Consider the following 21,249-nt stretch of genomic DNA (forward strand, 5'->3'; position numbering starts at 1 on the left):
GTAATCTAGTCCAACCCCTTGCAATGAAGAAAAACTCTAACCTGTACATTCCCTCTCCATTTAATCCACATTTCCCCATTCTTTGGATAATCAGATATGAAAAATAAATCAAGTTTCAATGTGTGTGTTGTGGGGCGGGGTTATACAAAGGGTTCTGTTCAATTTAAGTGCTACTCAGAGGAGTCCCAATGACATTAAATGAACATGACTAGCATATGATAGGTCTTCTCTGAGTAGAGCTTAGGTAGATACAACTCAAAGTACATATTGTTCGTTGCAACCCAGTCTCTGAGCAGTGAGAACTGTCAGGGATGTCTGCCCCTCTCTAGAGCTTGGTTTCCTTGGGATAAAGATCAATGGCTGTGGCGCCTTCAGGATTTACACAAATATACAACTTAAGCAAAGGATGGAGGGTCTCACAGAATTAATACTCCAACAGATATTGCCTTTCCATTAGGTTCCCAGGGAGATCCTTAAGCCAAAGCTTTGGGTCCCGCCCAGAACAAGACCAGCCTTTGTTTATCCAGCTTCCAGCACAGCCCCTGCCCTTTGCCTATTGTTCTCTGTCCCCACAAAGTGATGCTGCTTCCAACTAGGTGGGGAGGGGGAAGATTAATCTCATTTGTCTCTTTGGCAACAGAGCAACCTTTTTGGACATGTAAATGGTGATACTTAGCTAGGAAGCTACGGCCATTCTCTTACAAAGAAACTGGCCTGGCCAGTTCAGCAACCCCTTCTACTAGATTCTAATAAACCTCCTTGGTAGAGAATCAGAGGCCTGGAAAGGACCCACAGATATAATCGAGACCAAGACATACACTGCAAACCTATAACACTGTTAGGGGAAAGTGTGTACAATGTAAACGCAATTTTTGCATGCACTTTGTGGGGGGCGGGGCGGATCCACAGACAAGAAGAGGATGGAATGGGCTTCTGACTGACAAAACTGATTGTGAAACTGAAAACACACATTCACCTGTGACCTGTGCTGAAACAGGCAAATAATAATACTGCCCTCTCAACAAGCGGATTGGTGGTGCTTTTTTCTTCACACACCTAACGCTACACTTCAAAACCTAAGGTAGCAATTGCCAGGTCATTTCTAAAAGAAAAAGAAAAACAATGTCAGATGAAGCATTGCGTTGAGTCTGACCTTTTAAATGACTACCTTGGTGTTTGAAACATAGTATTAAAACAACACTAACAGTTTGTTTTAAGCAAGTAAAGTCACATCCTGCTAACCTGTTTGTGGGGCACAAATCCTGATTTGTTTGCACAGTGTTTGCAAGGAGGCCCGCGATCTCTGAGCATTCATTCATTCTGCTTTTGTTGGCCTGGAGAGCATCCTACACAGTCCAGTGTATCTCCTAATCATTTTGCAGACTGCAAGGAAGTCCAGCTTGTGGGGGTGTGGATTTAGAATGCAAAGCCTCCAAATTGTGCCACCTGAATTTGTCAATATGCGATTGAACTGAACCGCACCCCACAGTGGCGGCAGTCTGGAAGCGCCCCAAGAGTCTGGTGACACTTGATAGATTATCAGATCTGAAGATGCAAAGGATATGCAAAGGATATCCACTTGCTGGAGCTCGGTGGATCTGAATCAAGTCACAACTAGAGATGGGACTGTTTGGGTTTCTCTCAGTTTCTCATTTTTCTCTAGGGTTTCAGGCAGGGAATCTTTCCCAGCCCTACTGAGAGATGCTGGAAACTGAACCTGGGACTTCTTGTATGCAGGGAAGGAGCTCTACCACTGAGCTACACGCCTTCCCTAATATTATAGCCTGCATTGTCATTCCTGCAGTCAGAATAAATGACCTCCAGGAGCATTCCTGCTCTAAAATTCTATGTTTCTATTGCATCCCTGAGCAACAGGGAAGCATCTCACCTTAATCTTAGACCAGTCCTCAAGGAAGATTTAAAGGGGCTCCTGTGACTCTTATTCAGTTTTAAACACATACGCACATGCCCACATGGAGTGCATGTAGAAGATAAATGCGCCCCACACCAAGCTCATAATACTCTCACAGCCAGAAAACTATACAGAGCAAAAAATGAGGCCACGTTTAGCCCTTAGCTGACCTCAGCAACCCCTCTTGTCACATTACAGGACATTCTTCCTGAGCCTCCCCTCTGTGGAACTGGTTTAACAAGTGTCAACAAATATCCAAGCAGACGCCAAAATGGTATCTTATGTACGTGAATGGGGACAGGTCTGTGTCAATGGATTCTGGAGTCAAGGTAATTCATCATTTCAAAAGGAAGTCTCAGACAGGAAGGGCAATTAATGTCAGGTATTGCCAGGCGTCTTGATGGATGGACTTGCAAATGTGTTGGAGAAACATGACAGTCTGAGCATGATCTAATTCACTTGCACAAGCACAACTCATTTTGTGATGTATCTGAGACATTTTTTGGGTGGTCCTTCTGTCAAGGGGCAGGTGGATAATTTCTGAGGTTTTAAAAGATGTCACACACCTTTGTTCTGGGCACCTCCTTGCAAGGGAGCAAGGAGACTTTGTTGTAACAGACCAATAAAGATCAACAGCTTGCCTTGCAGGTAAATCTTTGACTTGATGGGGACTTGGGCTGTAAAAACCAACCCTGTGGGTGTGGGTGTGTGGACGCGTGTGTGTGCAGAACTGTGACCACAGCTGTTGCCTCAGACATAGCATAGGTGAGCAGCAGAAGTGAGAGTCCCCGCAGACCGTAGTTGCAATCCCTTGGCCTAGCTCCCCGCATACACATGTGGCAAGTGGGTCAGGATGTCTGTGCGTTTAGGCTTACACAAACATCCACCCACATATGCAAACAAATGAGGATCTTGCAGAAAAGGAAGAGTAGCCACTGTTTGCTTTGCCAAAGAGTAAGCTGGTAATAATATATGGGCCAATCCCAGAGGGTGGCAACACTCTGGTTTGGAAGGAGCAACATATGAATCAGGCAAATAATAAACAAAGGTTGCTTGCCAAGATTTGGCAGGGTTTCACCGTTGACAGAGATTCTGATGTTAAACTAAGAGGCATAAACTGACTCACTGCCAGCCCTAAGAATAGACATGATATATATTTTTAATGTTTGATGATTTATTGTGTTTTTAATATTCTGTTGGGAGCCGCCCAGAGTGGCTGGGGAAACCCAGTCAGATGGGCAACATATACCAGGTGGAGGAAGACTGGAAGAAATTCAAGGACTATCTACAAAAATATTGTAAATTGTATGATTGTTAAGAAAGATGTAAGATTAGTAAAAACATGGCTTCAACAAACTAGTTATAAAGAATATAAATTTAAATTTAATCGGAAGATGAAAAGATAAATTTGGGATAATTAATATTTTATGATTAAGCTTCAATAAGAGTATGTTAAATCCCAAAATTTGAGACATTAAATATTGGAAAATTATATTATATGAATTAAATCAAGTTAATAATTTGCTGGTAAAATTTATGTTTAGAAAGCAGGAACAAGAGATGTGAGGAAGTCCAAAGTTGAGAATGAAATGTGGATAATGGAAAATATTATGTTATTATGAATGTCTTTTATTGGTTTTATAAAATTTAATAAATATTATTAAAAAAAAAAAAAAAGATGGGCAACATATACGAATACATATTACAGTAGTACCTCTGGTTACGTACTTAATTCATTCCAGAGGTCCGTTCTTAACCTGAAACTGTTCTTAACCCAAAGCACCACTTTAGCTAATGCGGCCTCCCGCTGCTGCCGCGCCGCCGGAGCACAATTTCTGTTCTCATCCTGAAGCAAAGTTCTTAACCTAAAGCACTATTTCTGGGTTAGCAGAGTGTATAACCTGAAGCGTATGTAACCTGAAGCGTATGTAACCCGAGGTATCACTTTAGTCTGTGTGTGGCAACTGACTTTGCCAGTTGCTTCCTCAAGGCTGCCCCCCCAAAAAGAGAGGTTATTGTAGCACCCTGCTTGTGGTTAACGCTTAGCTGGAATGAAATATTCAACGCAGCAATAGAGAAATTAAAATAATAATTTATTTGTCAGACAAATAAATGAGAGGCACAGTGGTATATGGTTACCAAGCTCTGGCCTGGCCTCCTGCCAATCTGGCCAGCACTTATATTTCCTTAATCCAGCCCCCTTGCTCCTCCTGTGGCTGCCTCTGTCCAGTCAGCCTGGTTGAAATTCCTATTGGCTGTTTGCTAGAACCAATCACAAAAGATACACCCATTTCCTTTTGCCCTTTTATGGGAAACAAAAAGCTATATATTCTTCTATCTATAAATGACAAATAAGTAGTAATATATCTTACATGTGTCTTAACAAGGAACCTTAATTACCAGCTCACCTCTTGCCCTCCTTGCCCTATTGCCCTCCAAAACAAATGGTTAATCTTAAATTTTTATCTTAAACAGATGTCAAGGATCTTGAGTTCACATCATCATTGAAAGATCTCCTTCTTTTGGAGGTCTCTAAAGAAAGGCCTGACAACCATATGTGTGCTCTAATGATGTTTCCTGCTTGGCAGGGGGGCTGGGCTGATGGCCCCTGTGATCTCTTTCAACTATATGAAATAAGAATCTAGCATAAGGATTTAACATTTCTTAGTTTCTAAATCCTTTGCATAATTACATTTAAGCCAATATATTTAATACATAACATAAATAACATTTTAAAAGAATAAACCTTCTCAAAGTAAAAAAGGAAGGAACAGTTTCCAGCCTCAAAATAAGATAGGAAGAAACCTATCTTCTCCAGCCAAGCCAGTTGCCTTTTTCACTGCTCTTGACCTTTCAACCTTAGGAAAATATGGCTCAAGTTTAATGGGAGGCACATGGTTTTATTTTACTATTTACCAACTCTTAATTTAACCACTCTTACAGCTTAATTGTACTTTGCAACATGCAAGGTCAGTGTCCTCGCTCTCAGCCTGTAATTCCCTTTTTACGACTTTGAGAATTGTTTTCTGCTATAAATCAGGGGGCCCCCTTGTCCAGGAGAATAAACATTGCCAAGGTTCTTAGGCAGCTGGTCTTCTGCCTGGCATGAAACATTTGAAAATCTTTAAGCTCATCTTAATATACAGGCCCTGATCAAAAATATAAGCTTTGATAAAAATGCAGGCTTATGATTAGATGCCTCATTATGATTTGGTGAATATATTGGCGGTAAAACCATTCAACGTTAAACCAGATCCACACACTATCATGATGCCCTGCTCTTCCTCGATAGAAGGAAGTTGCCTTGATATGAGTCAGATCATTGATTCAGCATAAATGCTGTTTCACGCCACGCCAATCTCTGAGTAGTGAGAAACTTCAAGGCTTCCAGTGCTTACACAGGCCTCAGTTTCCTTGGAATGAAGATCAACGGAGACTGTGGCATCTTTAGGAGATATGGTTTTATTTACACATACAGTGGTACCTCTGGTTACATACTTAATTCGTTCCGGAGGTCCGTTCTTAACCTGAAACTGTTCTTAACCTGAAGTACCACTTTAGCTAATGTGGCCTCCTGCTGCCGCTGTGCGATTTCTGTTCTCATCCTGAAGCAAAGTTCTTAACCCAAGGTACTATTTCTGGGTTAGCGGAGTCTGTAACCTGAAGCGTATGTAACCTGAAGCATATGTAACCAGAGGTACCACTGTAAATATAACCAGAGCGTAGGATGGAGGGGCTCAGAGCATTAACACCCATAAAGGAGCTTGATTCTTCAGCAGCCTCCTGACCCGGCTTCAGCCTCAGAGTCTGAACTGCTCCCTGTCACAGGCTCTTCCTGCTCACTAAACCCTGTTGCCCCTTTAGCATACCTCCTCCCTATATCCTTCCTCCGGCCTCTCCTCTGTGTCCTACTATGAATCCCTGGCTCTGAGCATTCCTCCTCTGGGGTTTCCCTGGTTGTTGCCTTCCACTACCCCAGTTCATCCAGCCAGTCCCTGACACATGGAAACATTAAGCAATTCTGTTGATGCATTTTTTTTAAAAAAATAATTTTTATTAACTGGCCAATCACATCAAATTAAATCACATCATATAAATTCCGAATTACAAAGCCAAATTTTTAAATTTTGTTGGGGGAACCCATACTTCAAGATCCAAAGGGGAATTCAGATCATCTTCTTATTACTGCGTTAATGTCCAAATCAGTCCCAATCAGTCCAAACAAAGTTCATAATTCTATCCAGTCTTATCTTGGTGTTGCCACATCATATCTTGTTCGTATAATTTCTCTTTTTCCTTTACGATCTCTTCTGTTAGTCTCCTTAAGCCGATAGCAAGTGTAATAATCCTGTGTGGATTTCCCGTTCCTTCACTAAGTCCAGATGGTTTCCATATATCTCCTTCGTAGATAACATCACTTTATCCATCGTAAATTTTGGCATTTGTCGCTCTTAAGTCCCACCGAGGAGTTGATTAACGATATGTAAACAACTCTATTTCTCTCTTTCTCCTCCCAGACCCAAGAGCTCCCACAATGCCTCACAAAATGGCGAACGGCATTTTTTCCTGATTGCGTCACTCCAAAACTCTTAGCTTTCCAGCTTCATCTTGAAACATTGCTTTGGATCGAAAGTTTATCTCCACACAGCCTTAAATCCACAGCTTAAGTCCTTAATTTCTGACTCATTAGGGGAGGGGGATTCTTGTTAAATCACATAAAAAGGTAGAGGCAGGTTTTTCCCCCCTCCCCCCTCAGTCATTACCGTATCTTGACGTTCTTCTCGTATTTTATTGATGTCTTGTTATCAGAGATCTCTTCTGTCAGCAGTATTTACTCCCCTTTTTCCTTGATGTATGTGCAATTAATCATGTCCAAATTATTTCTTTTAAAGATCATTGCAACCAGCAGCGCGAATCGGGGACGGCGTCGAGAAGTGCCGAAAATCCCACAGGAGGGCTTTGTGCCTAGTGCCCCCACCCCCACAAATTCGGGGGTGGTATAGGGCACAGCAGGCAAGGGCCGTCCCCCCCATAATCCTGGGGGGGTTAAGGAGGCTAATTACCCCCATCATAGCCTCCAAATTACCTCGTGTGGGTCGGAGAGATGTTATTGTCAGCCATCTTCCGATGCGCCACCTAGTGGCCCCCCTGCAATTCTGTTGATGCATTAATACATTGGTTTGTTGCTCAATGCTTTTCACCGTTCTCACCTGTTGATTGGAAAAGAAGCTCCTTGGTCATTTCTTTTAATCATTTATTTGTTAAATTAAGGGAAGCCGTCGTTTCTTACAAACATGGGATGCAGCAAATAATTACATTCAGTCACATTTAAATACATAAAAGCATACAATGTACAACCAGTCCTAATAATCTGGAGCAGAAACAACGTCGAAGGTTGCAACCAGCCTGTCGCAAATGTTTGGTAGAACGGAAAGGTCTTTCGTGATTTTTCAAAAATTCAGAGAGGGTTTTAACTTGATGAACTTCTGTGATCATCGAACCACTTGGAGGGCTTGTCTGGCCCAGTTCTTTGAGGACAGCAATGGGGAATGGGGGAATGGGGCTGGCAGAAGTAGGGCAGAAGTTATAACTTCCTTCCCAAAAGGGCAGGAGGGAGGAACCCTTTTGAGGTTTGTAGACAACCTTTCTAGGGCCATACGCCAGTGGGGGCTGAGGCCAGAGGCAAATGTGGACTGAGCAACTAGTGTAAATTTCACCTTGGTACAGTAGGCTAGTTCTACACACAGCCACAAACAACCCATCCGCCATCTTGGAAAGAGTTCAAGGAGACATTCCAGCTAAGCAAAGACACTCTAAGCGCTAAGCAGAGTCAGAATGGGGAGGATTCGGATGGGCAGAGAGGCCTCAAGGCCCGCAGGCCTAAAGCTCCCCATCCCAGCATGAAAAGACCTGACCACTTAGAGGTTTTATTACAATCTAGAGGTACAGGGATTTTGTGAAATAAATAAAATCATTATGTCATTTGCCTCTGGCGGCTGCACTTGAAATCCATTCACGGCGCACAAATGCGTCCAGCACACAGTTCAGGAATGTTCTGTTGTCCCATCAGGTGCGGCAGTCTATACTAAGAGGCCATCTCTGCTCTTGGCTGGCACCATCACAGCAATGCCTCCATATTGTGCAGGATGGCCTCGCCTGCCCTTCTCGGATGTGATGGAGCAGCTTCCTCCATTATCTGGGCCAGCAGCTGATGGCGAAGATGTCTCCTGGGGTGAGGAAGGCACAGAAGGAGCGTAGTGAACCCTGGCCTTTGTCGTGATGGTGGTCGAGCAGCCGCCACGGTGGGGCTCGCTTTTCACGCCGCTGCAATCCACAGGCTGCGCCTCTTGGGCCGGGGAGATCATCTCGGTGCCTTCCTGCTCCTTGGGAGGGCCATACTTGCGGCGCTGCATGAAGCTGATATTGTGGGGCACAAAGTCCAGGACGGATCGTATGCTGCTGTTTCGGCTTCCGCCTCTGGCCCGCGGGGGCGCTGTGTCAACCCTGTGAGGGCAAAGAGTTCTCTGTTTCACTATTTAATTTCTTTATATATTTATCATTTCTAACAACAATAATAATTGTTACCAGCTTACAAAGGAAACAAATGATTTTTTAAATAAGATGAAACATAATACAGTTGTACCTTGGTTTTCGGACAGCTTAGTTCTTGAACATTTTGGCTTCTGGACGCCGCAAACCCAGAAGTGACTGTTCTGGTTTGGAAACTATTTTTGGAAGCCGAACGTCCGACAGGGCTTCTGTCGCTTCTGATTGGCTGCAGGAGCTTCCTTCAGCCAATCAGAAGCCGTGCTTTGGTTTCCGAACATTTTAGAAGTTGAATGGACTTCCGGAATGGATTCTGTTCGACTTCCAAGGTACAACTGTACAATAAACTGTGATGCAAGTATTAAAGCCCTACAAGTCAGCATGGATGGACTCCAGGAAAATACAGTACAGTATAGCACTTTCTAATGGTCCATTTTCCTGGCTAATTTTGGATGCCTGTTCTAACAGGAAGGGCCACCTGCAGCTTCTGAGTGCCCTTTTCGGTTGGAAAATCTGCCTTCCAACCCTCCCCATTTCGCAGAGCGGGGGGTGGAATCTAAAAAATGATGAGTGAAATATTGTTTAAAGCACTTTCCACCCTCATGTGTTTCTCTGGCCCATCATGTTAACAACAGTACAGCCCGGGCAATCAACTAGTCCTGTGCACAGTGCACAGTTACCTATGTTTAACTGTGGGGGCTGCATGTGGAAATCAACTATGCACGAGTGAGCACAATATTAGGCTTCTGTCTAGCATTGCGGTTCCCAATCAGTGGTCCATGGAGCCCAGGGGTTCTGCATAACCCATCCAGGGGGGTCCGTGACACCATTCACATAACAAAAACTACCATGGAGATATCAAAAATTTCCAAAGTTGGCTTGGCTTTTGAAAAACTGGGAGTCAGCAGCACTTAGCTAATCGGGAATCACGAGTCTGGAGCAACTGTCCTGCATGCTTAGATGAAGTCACCAGAGCCCCAAAGATCTGAGATTGAACCCCCAAACTCAAGTCCCAGGGCCAAAGGTTGAGATTTGTGGCTAGATTTGTGCACACCCCACTCTTTCCTTCATCTAGGCAAACCAGAAGAATTATCAGAATTTAAGGACACCTTCCAACCAAGCAAAAGCACTCAAGGAGGATGCCAAGCAGGGCTGTTGAAAGAGGATGTGGCTGGGCAAGGGAGCTTGGCCTTGGGAGAGTCTTGAGGGCCAGAAAGAGAGGCCTGGAGGGCCACATTTGGCCCCTGGACCTAAGGTTTCCTCCATGGAATGAGGACCCCCCTTCAATGTTCTGCAGCAGGAAGCGGCTTAATGACAGGAGGCTTACGATGCAGACCTCCCACCCCCACAAACACCTTCCTTTCATATATTCTTCTTGCTTCTAGTCACCTGATCTGGTTGGCCTCTTCCTTGTAGCGCCTCTTCCTGCAGCAGCAGATCAGCCCCACGATGAGACACACCAGGAGGGTCAGGAAGAGCAGAGAGCCAAGGACTACTCCCACGACGATGCTCACTCGGTTGGACTCTGCAAGGGAGGAGAAGACCATGGAGAAGACTGAGCTGAGATGGAATGGCTAGGAGGTGCTAAGATGGATGGCTTTTGATTGACTGGCAGCTACTAGGTGTCATCTACCCTGATTACATTCCCCTAATTTGTCTGCGATTTCAAAAATTTAAAATAAAGGCAGGGGGATATGGAGAATGAGTCCAGAAGCCAAGATGGAGGATAGTTCCTTATGCTAAGATTTAATTCCCCTGGAGTTCTCTGCAAGACCCTGGAACTTCTGAAGATGATTATTTCTGGAGACCAGTTTCTGGAAACTGCAGTGGAGGAAAATTACTGGTCCTGCTTGCAGACTCTCCGTGCAGAAAACAACTTGCTTTTGGGACTCTGCCAGACAAGCATGAGATTTGGTATTTGGACAAAATGAAAAATGCTACTCTCTTACCCTTTGAGAAGGAGATCTCCACAACACACCTGGCCGATCCGACTTTGTTGGCCACACTGCACTGGTAAACACCAGCGTGGTCATTGGATAGGTTCTGAATGATCAGGTCGCCGGGATTTGGGCCTTGAGAGAGAGAAAATCCAGGGAAAACCCAATTACTATAAGTTCACATTGATCTGGGTTACACTCCTCCATGATGACCTCAAGATGAGCCAGGCAAGCTTTGCACAAGACCAAATACAGTCGTACCTCAGTTTTCGAACAGCTTAGTTCCTAAACATTTTGGCTCCCGAACGCTGCAAACCCAGAAGTGACTGTTCCGGTTTGTGAACTATTTTTGGAAGCCGAACATCCCACAGGGCTTCCGCAGCTTCTGATTGGTCGCAGGAGCTTCCTGCAGCCAATCAGAAGCTGCAATTTGGTTTTCAAACATTTTGGAAGTTGAATGGACTTCTGGAATGGATTTCATTCAATTTCCAAGGTACAGCTGTATGACTTTACCTTTTGTTGATTACGGCACATGTGTTTGTGGAGTGGAGTCCACTGTACCAGATGCCTGAAATGTAATCTGAAGTGTGTGTACACATGTATCTATCTAGCTAAATTGGGGGGGGGGGAGAGAGAGAAAGGTGTAGGAGACATATGGAAACAGGATTGGCCAAAAAGTTAAGCCTGTGACCAACTCACCCCTGTAATGAAATATGTAGCTGTTGCATTTGTTGAGGCCCAAATGCGTGACAAGTTCAGCAGTTTTAGTTTGCAGTCTTTATCCCTAATTTGCTTTCATTGCTTCCCTTAACCCAAGGATTTTGTAAATTCATTTTTCACCTTGCGATTTCTCCTCTGCTTCCTTTCCTGTACAACCATCTTTCCTCTACTCCAGAGGTGGGGGACCATTTTCACCTGGAAGGCTGCATTCCTTCCAGAGGTGGGTGGGAGGAGCCAGAAGCAAAAGTGGGTGGAGCAATGGATGCAAATTTCACCTAGGCTAGTTTCTACACACACTCATGCGCCCGTCTCTTTCTTCCATCCACACAAGCAAAAGACAAGAAGCCCAAGGGCCAGGTAGACAGGCCTGGAGGGCCGCAGTCAGTACCCGGGGCTTGAGGTTCCTCATTCACAATATTGACCTACCACCCCAGAGCAGCAAGCAAAATGCTGGGCATCCCACACACTCTCCATTACTTCCTGGTTCTTACCTTTAATGGTGGTAGCGGAGAGCCAGTTCGCAAAAGGGTGATCTGTGACTTTGGCCCACTGGTACATGAGTGGGGAAGTGCCAGAGTTTGAGGAGCAGCTCAGGGTGACTTTCTGGCCCAAGGCTACCTTGCCTACAACTGAGCATTGTGGATTGGATGGTCTCGCTGATGGAAGAGAGAGAAAATGTCCTCAGTTAGTAAGTCTGAAGAAAAGGGGGTGGGGGGAAGGAATGAAGAGTGTTGGATGGCTCCCGGAGACTCTGGCACTGCCAGTACATGAGCCATAGGAGCCAAGGCCCACCAACATATGGGATGTAACACAAGCAGTCAAGTACAACACTTCCTGTTTGCCCAGAGTGGACACACAGGGGGATGTTAATCCAGCCAGGAGGACTTCCTGTCACACCTGGTCTGGAGCATCCTCCCCCTGCATGTGACCAGGTAGATGGGCGTGGCCCTTTGAGACCCTGTAAAAGGCCAGTCACACAGCCATCTTTCTCTTTTGACTCTTTGAAGTCTTGATCTCTTGATGTATTTTGCTTTCTGCTGGCTCTCAGCCAGCAGCACATGACCTCAATCCCCACATGGGATGAACTCAAACTCTCTTCTGTAACTCCAAGCTAAAGCCTGCCTTCAGGGAACCTGCTGTGAACTGAATGTAAGTAAACTTCTTATCACTACTTTTAAAGAAGACTGTTGTGTCTTTATTCTTTTTAAGAGGAGTTACCACTTAAGCAAGCCAGATTGGATTGCTTAAGTAAAGAGATTCAGACGAATTTACCAACCAGCTTCCTGCTATATACTGGGGAATGTACTCTACTACTGACTCAGCAGCGTGAGTGAGGAAGGATAATATTTAATCAATACATGTTCCCCTACTATCCACAACATTTCCACAAAACATACAAAGAGGAGGGGCATCTATTCCAGCATCCTGCAGCCCCAGCCATATGACTCTACAAAGCAAGGCAAGTCCCTCAAAACCAGAGCAGTCCTGGACCTCCTGCTCTGCCATGGGGCCACAGTCCCTTTTTCTGCATCAGTAGGACTCACCTAGCACCATGACGGTCACCTTGCGAGAGGCCACTGTGGTTTTCTTCACCTTGCATTCGTAAGTTGCCGAGTCAGAAATCTGAACATCCTGCAGGTTGATGGAGGCATCATACTGGCTGGGGTCTTGGATGGCAAAGGTCACTCGCTGCTGCAGGCCAGAGCAGCAGTCGTGGCCAGAGCCCCCCATCACCATGTTCTGCTGCAGGCCAGAGTTGCCAAAATGTCGTGAGTCGTGGGCTGCGGAACCCCCTCTCGACTGCAGGAAATGGTAGCCGGGGTGGATTACCTGGTGATTGTTGTAGCTCAGGATCTGGTGGGCAGGAACCAGAGAACAACACCGCTGAATCAACAGAGGAAGATTTCCAAATTGCTTATGTGGTCACAGATCTTGCACCAGACCATTCACAAGCAAAACAACACCCTCCTCCTCCTTCACAAAACTATATTTGCTTCCCCCCTGGCATTCCACAGATTATTTTGCCTGAGGAGGTGGGAAAGCGATGGCGCCTCTCATGTCAGGCTGTAGCAGTTTTGCCAATTGCATAGAGGTAAACTCAATGGGGTTACAGATGGGCGAACCTATCAATTTCATTTTCTCTCCGTTTCTCATTCTGATCTATTGTTTACTTCATAAAATTTATACACCTCTTGATTGCAAAAACAGTTTACAAAGAGAGAAAAACAATAAGACGATCAGAAATTCCAATCTTAAATTCAGTTCTCCATGTTTCTGTATCGATTTGCATTTTTTTAAAAAAAGTCTTCATGGAAATGTGTTAGCTCTTTCATGAAGATTTCTCAATATTTATACAGGGGTGTGGGTTTTTTTGCAATTTCTATTCATATAATGCATTTTTTTGGCATGTTATTCCCATCATTGTATACATTTTCAGGCACGCTTCACCTGAGTATACGTGTATGTTTGTACACGTGTGTCTGGGCTGGAGAACAGCACTGCAAAATTCAGAGAAGTGTGAATTTCAAAGGAGGGCTGTTCTTCGGTTCACGTATGGCTCCAGAAAGTGTCACCTTTAAACGTGAACCGAATCAAATTTCTCTGCCTTCCCTGGTGCTGTGGTTAGGTAATTTTAGATTCTAAACACTAGGGTCTTATGGGGACTGCCCCTCTGATGCCCCATCATCTATTCAAATGATGTCATGAGGTAACTTATTTAGATAGCTTTTGGTTTCGCTTCTCTTTCTTCAAAATATGGTAAGCTGCCAGCCCTGCTGTTCTTTTTGGTGTGCTGAGTGGAGTCCAGGACATCTTTCCCACAGTCCTATCCTGATGACACCCGTACTATTTTAAATACACTGGCACAGGAAGCTCAGGTCTGGGAGCCTAACATGACCTTCAAGGCCTCTGTTTGGCCCTCATAATTCTCCCCAGACCCCCCCCCCATTACCTGGTACTCCGCCCCACCCTCTTCAAGTATTTTTTATTGGCTTGAATGTGTCCTTGACCTCCAATCTATCTAGTCTATTGTGCAAAAGAAAAATGTGCATCTGGCCCCATGGCCCTCAGAAGATTACCCAGGATGCAAAGCGGCCCCTCAGGCTGAAAAATGTTCTCCAGCCCCTGTTCTAGTGGTTTCTTGAGTTTCCTATTTGATAGGGAACAAAGAGGTCGGGGTCCACTACGGTTGTGACAGGTTCCTGTCCTGAACAGGCTGTAGTTGGGTTCATCTTGGTTCAGTTCACTTCCGGTACCACACAAGAGGCCAGATGTTTTGAAACGGCCTCAGCCCAGTATAGCTGAAGGAGCGTCTTCACCCCCATCATTCTGCCCAGATGCTGAGGTCCAGCGCCGAGGGCCTTCTGGCGGTTCCCTCATTGCGAGAAGCAGAGCTACAGGGAACCAGGCAGAGGGCCTTCTCGGTAGTGGCGCCCGCCCTGTGGAACGCCCTTCCACCAGATGTCAAAGAGATAAACAACTACCTGACATTTAGAAGACATCTGAAGGCAGCCCTGTTCAGGGAAGTTTTTAATGTGTAACATTTTAATGTATTTTTAATCTTTGTTGGAAGCCACCCAGAGTGGCTGGGGAAACTTAGCCAGATAGGTGGGGTACAAATAATAAATTATTATTATTATAACAGCTGAGCTCGACCCACGTACTCACCACGTTGTCCAGGTTTGTGGGGTCAGAGTTCATCTGTGTCCATTCAATGTCCAGGTCGTTTGAGCCATGATCTTGCGGTTCCAACTCGTAGGGGCAGCCGAGCTTGGCCGACTCACCTTCTGCTAGGTAGACCACCTCCCGGCCCTTGGCATTGATCTTCACGGCAGGTAAAAGAGCTGGGGGGCAAAAGAAAAGAGGTATATACAGCAGCCTGAGTGTCCTGAACTGGCTGCAACAAGCTCATCCCACAAAGAAAGTCTTTATATATGGCACCCAAGTGTGGAGAACGATTCAGGCAAAGCCTTTGGCTCAGCTCTTTAATCCCTGTAGCCCAATGGAGACGTTCTGACATACAGATGACCCATTGGTGGTCCACACATTCCATGGAAAAGTCATAAATATGCACACAGAATCATGGAATTGTAGAATTGGAAGGGATCCCTGGGGTCATCTAGTCCAACCCCCTGCAATGCACGAATGATTACGAATAGTCATAATTACTGCTACTAAATATGTTTTTATTTGGCCCTTTCTCCTGAAGGAGCCCAAAGTGGCAAATACTTAAATAAAACTTTTTTTAAAAAAAAGAATTCTAAAAGCAGTTAAAAGAATTCTTTCTGTCAGTGATCTCAGGGTTGCCAGGAACAGTGTCTTTCAGCCATCAAATGCCTAAGTGAACAGGAATGCTCTTAAAGTCTACAAAAAATGAGGGAGACAGATACTCCTGACTTGGAAGGACATTCCATGAATATGGAGCTGCCACTGAAAAGGCCCTGTCATGGGTGAATGGAACTGGGCACCACCAACAAGGTGTCACCTGCTAATTGTGAGGTTCAGGGTCACTGATGGTGCTAACAACAACAACATACTGTAAAAAACACCAAGCACTGGTAGAGGATTTAAGGATTGTATATAATCCAGACAAATTCAAAGCACATACAGTGAGATTTTGAAGGAAGGTGACAGCTGAAGCTCTGCATTTTATATTAGAAACATAGAATTGTAGAGTTGGAAAGGGATCACAAGTCATCTAGTCCAACCGCCTCCAATGCAGGAATCTTTTATGCAACATGGGGCTTGAGTTCAAGAGTCCCGTGCTCTTTATTTTTCGTTTGCTTGTTTTAAAAGAATTCTTTGCACAACGAAAACCTGTAGATATAAGGGAGAAGGACCCCGGTCTAACTTTCTCCCTGACATGCTACAATCCTAAATTCTGGGGTTCCCATTCCCATGAACAAGCTTCAAAACTCTTGACACTCCACCCGCCTCCCTCAGTCTCACTTCAGTTTTACTGCATTTCCACTTCTGTCCATGTCCCCCTGGAAGATATCTGAAACTGGGAGTGGGGGGGGGGGGGGGAGAGGCTGTATGGAAGGAACAGGTTTTCACAAAACGATCCTCTCCCTATTTTCTTTTTAAGGTAAACGTAAAGGTACCCCTGCCCGTACGGGCCAGTCTTGACAGACTCTGGGGTTGTGCGCCCATCTCACTTAAGAGGCCAGGGGCCAGCGCTGTCCGGAGACACTTCCGGGTCACGTGGCCAGCGTGACATCGCTGCTCTGGCCAGAGCCAGAGCCAGAGCCAGAGTCGCACACGGAAACGCCGTTTACCTTCCCGCTGGTAAGCGCTCCCTATTTATCTACTTGCACCTGGAGGTGCTTTCGAACTGCTAGGTTGGCAGGCGCTGGGACCGATCAGCGGGAGCGCACCCCGCCGCAGGGATTCGAACCGCCGACCTTTCGATCGGCAAGTCCTAGGCGCTGAGGCTTTAACCCACAGCGCCACCTGCGTCCTTATTTAGCTCAGTACTAATCCCATTTTCTTTTTAGCTCAGTACTAATCCCATTGCACTCATTGCTTCTTATATTTCACTATGCACGCCTGTCACTCACACACACACATTTGCAACAATAAGGACTAGATACTTGGTGTGTGTTTTTTAACGCTATGTTTTGTGGCAGAACCAGGACAGTTTACACGATTACTCCAGCCAGCCTCAGAAAATAAAACTATGAGGACTGTCACTTTTTTGCAGGAGAGATTCAATCCCATAGTAGCAAATCCAGGCTGTTCAATGAAAGTTGCTTTGGTGCCCTCGGGCAATGAAAAGCCAGCTTCCCCCGCAAAAAAAAGCAGACTTTTTACAATATGGAAAGCAAGGGAGAGATGCACTGGAAAGTGCTGAATGACAATTGCTTGGAGGCAAGTCTAACCTCTCTGCAAACAAATCAGAAGGAATGCTCAACAAATGCTCAAATGTCATCTGATCTCGCAAATAAACAGGTTGCCTGGAAGCATGCTATCAAACCATCCATGCTATCAAACCACACGTAGCACTCTTTAAAAAGAAGAAGAAGAAGCTTCCATCATTATCCTCTGGCGCTACCCAAAGGCTCTTACCTGGCGTTAGACACAAAAGGAAAATCCGCAGGCCCCATGTCCCAGCCATGATTCTGCAATGTATTCCGGAGCAGCAAATATTTCTCGAGAGCTGGGTAGATCTCAGGCAAGGTGAGCTTTGAGTAGAAATCCTGGGGAGCCGAGGGTTTTTGATCTCCATGGCCTGGCCCCTCCCCTCCAGGTGCAAATGCCTTTGGGGTGAATTGAAGGCACAATGTGCAACTCCCAAAAGATGAGTGCTGCCTCTCCCCACCCGGTTTCCCTTCCAGAGATGCTCTTACTCAGTCGTTAAATGACAACTGTGCATCCTTTCGCCTGAAGTGCCAGCAGAGCCTTATTCATACCAGTGAAATCATGTCTCGGGGGCCATTTGGCTCAGCATTTTTGAAGGACAGCAATGGATGGTGACATCCAGATAAGGGATTTTGGGGGAAGACCTCCAGAAGACCCATTTTTCGAGCAGGCATCCAGATTTCCTCGCACAAAGTTTACATAATGGCTATACAATGGCTGGACTTCATGGCACATTTGTTCCAATTTATTATATTTTGTTTCATTTGCACCCTGCTGCCCTTCCTCCCGGAAGAGCCCAAGGGGAAAAACATCAGAATGTTAAAACAACAGTGTTTTAAATGAAATAAAAAAATATTTAAAACAGCATTTTCAAAACATTTGGAACATCGAGAAAAAAGCAATCACACGCCTTCACAGTTACTAATTTCAAAGTTGTCAGGGCCAGTAAAAAGTAAAGGACCTCTGGACAGTTAAGTCCAGTCAAAGGTGACTATGGGGTTGCAGCGCTCATCTCGCTTTCAGGCCGAGGGAGCGGCGTTTGTCCTCAGACAACTTTCCGGGTCATGTGGCTAGCATGACTAAACTGCTTCTGGCGCAGCGGAACCCTGTGACGGAAACCAGAGTGCACAGAAACGCCGTTTACTTTCCCACCACAGCGGTGCCTATTTATCTACTTGCACTGGTGTGCTTTCGAACTGCTAGGTTGGGAGGAGCTGGGACAGAGCAACGGGAGCTCATCCCGTCACCATCAAATGCCTGGGTAAACAAGAAATGCATTTATGTTTCTGCTGAAAGTCCATAATGAGGGAGACAGGCACAGCCCATCAGGGAGCGCTTTTCACAAAAGGGGAGCCACCACCAAGAAGGTCTCCTCCTGGGTCAACACCAACTGGACCACAGCCAGAAGCAGCAGCACCAAAGGGGGTCTTCTTTGCTGATTGCAGGGCCCAAGAGGGTTGATTATGGGCGAGTCACTAATTTGTCTGCAGAGTGGCTCTACAACCATAACTATTCATCCTGATTTGCTTCTGGGGTGTTTATACGACTTCTCACTCATCATTCACCTCATGCTTTTCAATGCATTTCCCTGTCACTTTCCTAATCAAGCAAGTCATGGGTCATCTAGTTTGACTCTGATGTTTACATTGGGGGTGGGGAAGCCCAGACCTGGGGGCGAATGTGGCCCTCCAGTCCTCGCCATCAGGCCCTGGAAACTCCCCCCAAGCCTGCTCTTGTACTCTCCTGGAATGTTTGTGCCTGGCTGGAATGTGCCCTTCAATGCTTCTTGCTTGTCTACATGGAAAACAGAGCAGAGAGTGTGTAGAGGTGTCTGGTTGGCCGCCGTGAGAGGAAGATATTTGGCTAGGTGGGTCACTGGCTCTGAATAGCAGTTGCTGTAAAGGGTGGGGAGCGCTGTGGCAGTCTGTTTCTATTTGCAGGCTTCCCAAAGGCATCTGGTTGTCTGAAGATAAATTAATAGAGCAAGGCTGCCCACTGCTGCAAGCCACAATGACAATGTTTTCTCTCCTATCAGCAGCAATAAGCCTCTGAAAATAATAATAATAATTTATTTATTTATTTATTTATTTATACCCCGCCTATCTAGCTAGGTTTCCCCAGCCACTCTGGGTGGCTCACAACAGAATATTAAAAACACAGTAAAACATCAAACATTAAAAGCTTCTCTAAACAGGGCTGCCTTCAGATGTCTTCTAAAAGTCAGGTAGATGTTTATTTCCTTGACATCTGGTGGGAGGGCATTCCACAGGGCAGGCGCCACTACCAAGAAGGCCCTCTGCCTGGTTCCCTGTAATCTCACTTCTCGCAGTGAGGGAACCGCCAGAAGGCCCTTGGAGCTGGACCTCAGTGTCTGGGATGAGCGATGTAGGTGGAGATGCTACTTCAGGTATACTTGCTGGGAGTCACAAGTGGGGAGAGCTGCTTTTGCACCCAGGTCCTGTTCGTGGGCTTTCAGAAGCCACTGTGGCTGTCCACTGTTTGAACAGGATGGACTAGATGGGCCTCTGGCCTCCCCTAGTTGGGCTCTCCTGATGTCCTTACCTTTTGCCTGCCAGAGAGGATGTGACTCTCTAGTGTCAAGAAAAAGGCAGGAAGTGAATACAAGAGTCAGCGGTATACCTGGCTGTTACTCATCCGTATAAGGCAACTCCCTCAGAGTGTGATTTGGGTTGGGATATGAGGGAAAAGGGCGGAATGTTCCACGTGCTGCTCCAAATCTAGCCATTTCTTTTCTTGCTGTGCATGTGGATGATAGTTCCTGGGTACAATGCTACAGACATAAAACAGGTTCGTTTTGTCATTGAAGTTCCTTTGTCACCGTTTTGTCACTGAAAATGAAAGCTCCTGGGGAACTCTGAGAATTGTAGCTTTTCAAAACAGGATGGTTAAATTTGTCAGTAAGCAACGACAGCTAAAAACAAAGCAAACTTTGATCAAAGAATGCCAACTCTGTAGCAGCACTGATAAATATATTTTTCTCTTTATGAACTTACTGAATTTTTTAAAAATACAATCACCAAAGTGTCCTTTTCCTAGACAAATACATATGCAGATGTTGAGTCTTGCATGCAGTCAACCGCACAGCATCGAAACAAACTTGGAAAATATTTTTTCCAAACTTGGAAAAAATTCAGCTCACATCCACAGGGTGCATATCAATCTGAAGTGTTAAGATATTTTCTCCATGGTGGCTGCTGCAACTGAGATGGAAGGGAATTATTGTACTATTGTTAATAAATGATACAAATCGAGACCATATGGAGTCAAACTCACTTTGCTTTGTTATCCCTTTGGTTTTGTTGAATGTGAGGGGTGAGAGACTCTGTGTTGGACACCCAGGGGTGTAGGGTTGCCACCTGTCCTGTATTAATACATTATTGTCCCATATTTCAATGTAAAATGCTACGTCCTGTATTGCTACAGTTTTGTCCTGTATTTCAAGTCCTCTCTCTCTCCCAAGTTAGGGCCATCTTATTAGGCTGCAATAGATTGCAACGGATTGCTTTGAAGTCACTTCATCATCAGATGAAAAACAAAACAAAATTGTCCTCCAAACCCCACTCTGCCCTGTCCTGTATTTTACCAGAAGGTGACTTTTTCCACTCCCTTGCCCCTTCCTGCCTTGGGAGCATCCAGAAGTGAGCTACTTGCCAGAACAGCAGTCCCTTAATTGGATATTTTGACTTGGATCTATTAGCAAGCTGTGTGTTTAGTTAAATGTTTATATACGCCAAATTGATTGCTAATTGTTGGCTGTTATTTTTATGTTATTCTGCAACAATATTCCATGGCTTATTATGGATTGTATTATTGTATTTAGCACTTGGCTTTTTTGGTGAACTTCTTTTTGAGCATATTTAGCTGTGAAAAAATCAGTTTGTAAATAAAATGACAATGAAAACATCCTGAATTTTAGATCATCCTGAATTTTATTATACGATCTCCTGAAGCCATGATGGGGAACTGCAGGTCCAGGGCCTGAATGCTGCTCTCCTGGTCCCCCTATCTGGCCTTCTGGTCTCTTCCCCAGGAGACACCTCTCCTGCTTTGCACCTTCCTTGAGGGTTTCCCGCTGCTTGCAATGTGGTCTTGAACTCTGATAATGCCCCTTGCCTGTTTGCAAGGAGTTTGTGTTGGGCGTGAGTGTGTAAAAACAAGCCTCGTGTACATAGGCAAATTTTTACATTGTTTAGTCCACTTTTGCCTCTGCACTGACATGTGACACACACACACACACAGTCCCTGCCCCGAAAG

At 45.2% G+C, this 21,249-nt stretch overlaps 2 protein-coding genes across 3 annotated transcripts in view; both read right to left on the reverse strand.

Moving 5' to 3' along the window:
* Positions 1-21,249, reverse strand: part of LOC307205312 (NACHT, LRR and PYD domains-containing protein 12-like) — a 49,587-nt gene that overhangs the window by 6,681 nt on the left and 21,657 nt on the right. The gene's annotated exons all lie outside the window — the stretch shown is intronic.
* On the reverse strand, positions 7,549-18,597 carry LOC307205332 (V-set and immunoglobulin domain-containing protein 8-like). Of its 2 annotated transcripts, none has more exons than XM_079957586.1 (7): positions 17,182-18,597; positions 14,782-14,957; positions 12,660-12,969; positions 11,607-11,771; positions 10,408-10,530; positions 9,848-9,983; positions 7,549-8,416 (listed from the first exon to the last, which is right to left on the reverse strand). In XM_079957586.1, exons 1-7 carry the CDS (start codon positions 17,339-17,341, stop codon positions 7,993-7,995), a joined length of 1,494 nt encoding a protein of 497 aa, XP_079813712.1. In that variant the 5' UTR covers positions 17,342-18,597; the 3' UTR covers positions 7,549-7,992. The 2 variants fall into 2 exon arrangements, with proteins under 2 accessions (XP_079813712.1, XP_079813711.1); XM_079957585.1 differs by having other exon boundaries at positions 12,660-12,999.

The sequence above is a fragment of the Podarcis cretensis genome, assembly GCF_951804945.1.
Source record: "Podarcis cretensis genome assembly, chromosome: 16".
In the NCBI taxonomy this organism is placed as follows: Eukaryota; Metazoa; Chordata; class Lepidosauria; order Squamata; family Lacertidae; genus Podarcis; species Podarcis cretensis.

Bases quoted from the DNA above. Each gene is read 5' to 3' on its own strand.
- LOC307205332 (XM_079957585.1), bottom strand. From the start codon at position 17,341: ATGGAGATCAAAAACCCTCGGCTCCCCAGGATTTCTACTCAAAGCTCA. The intron at 13,000-14,781 runs GTGAGTACGTGG...CTGTTGATTCAG, and splicing joins CCACAAACCTGGACAACGTG to CGGTGTTGTTCTCTGGTTCC. The intron at 8,417-9,847 runs GTGACTAGAAGC...TTGCCCTCACAG, and splicing joins GAAGAGGCCAACCAGATCAG to GGTTGACACAGCGCCCCCGC.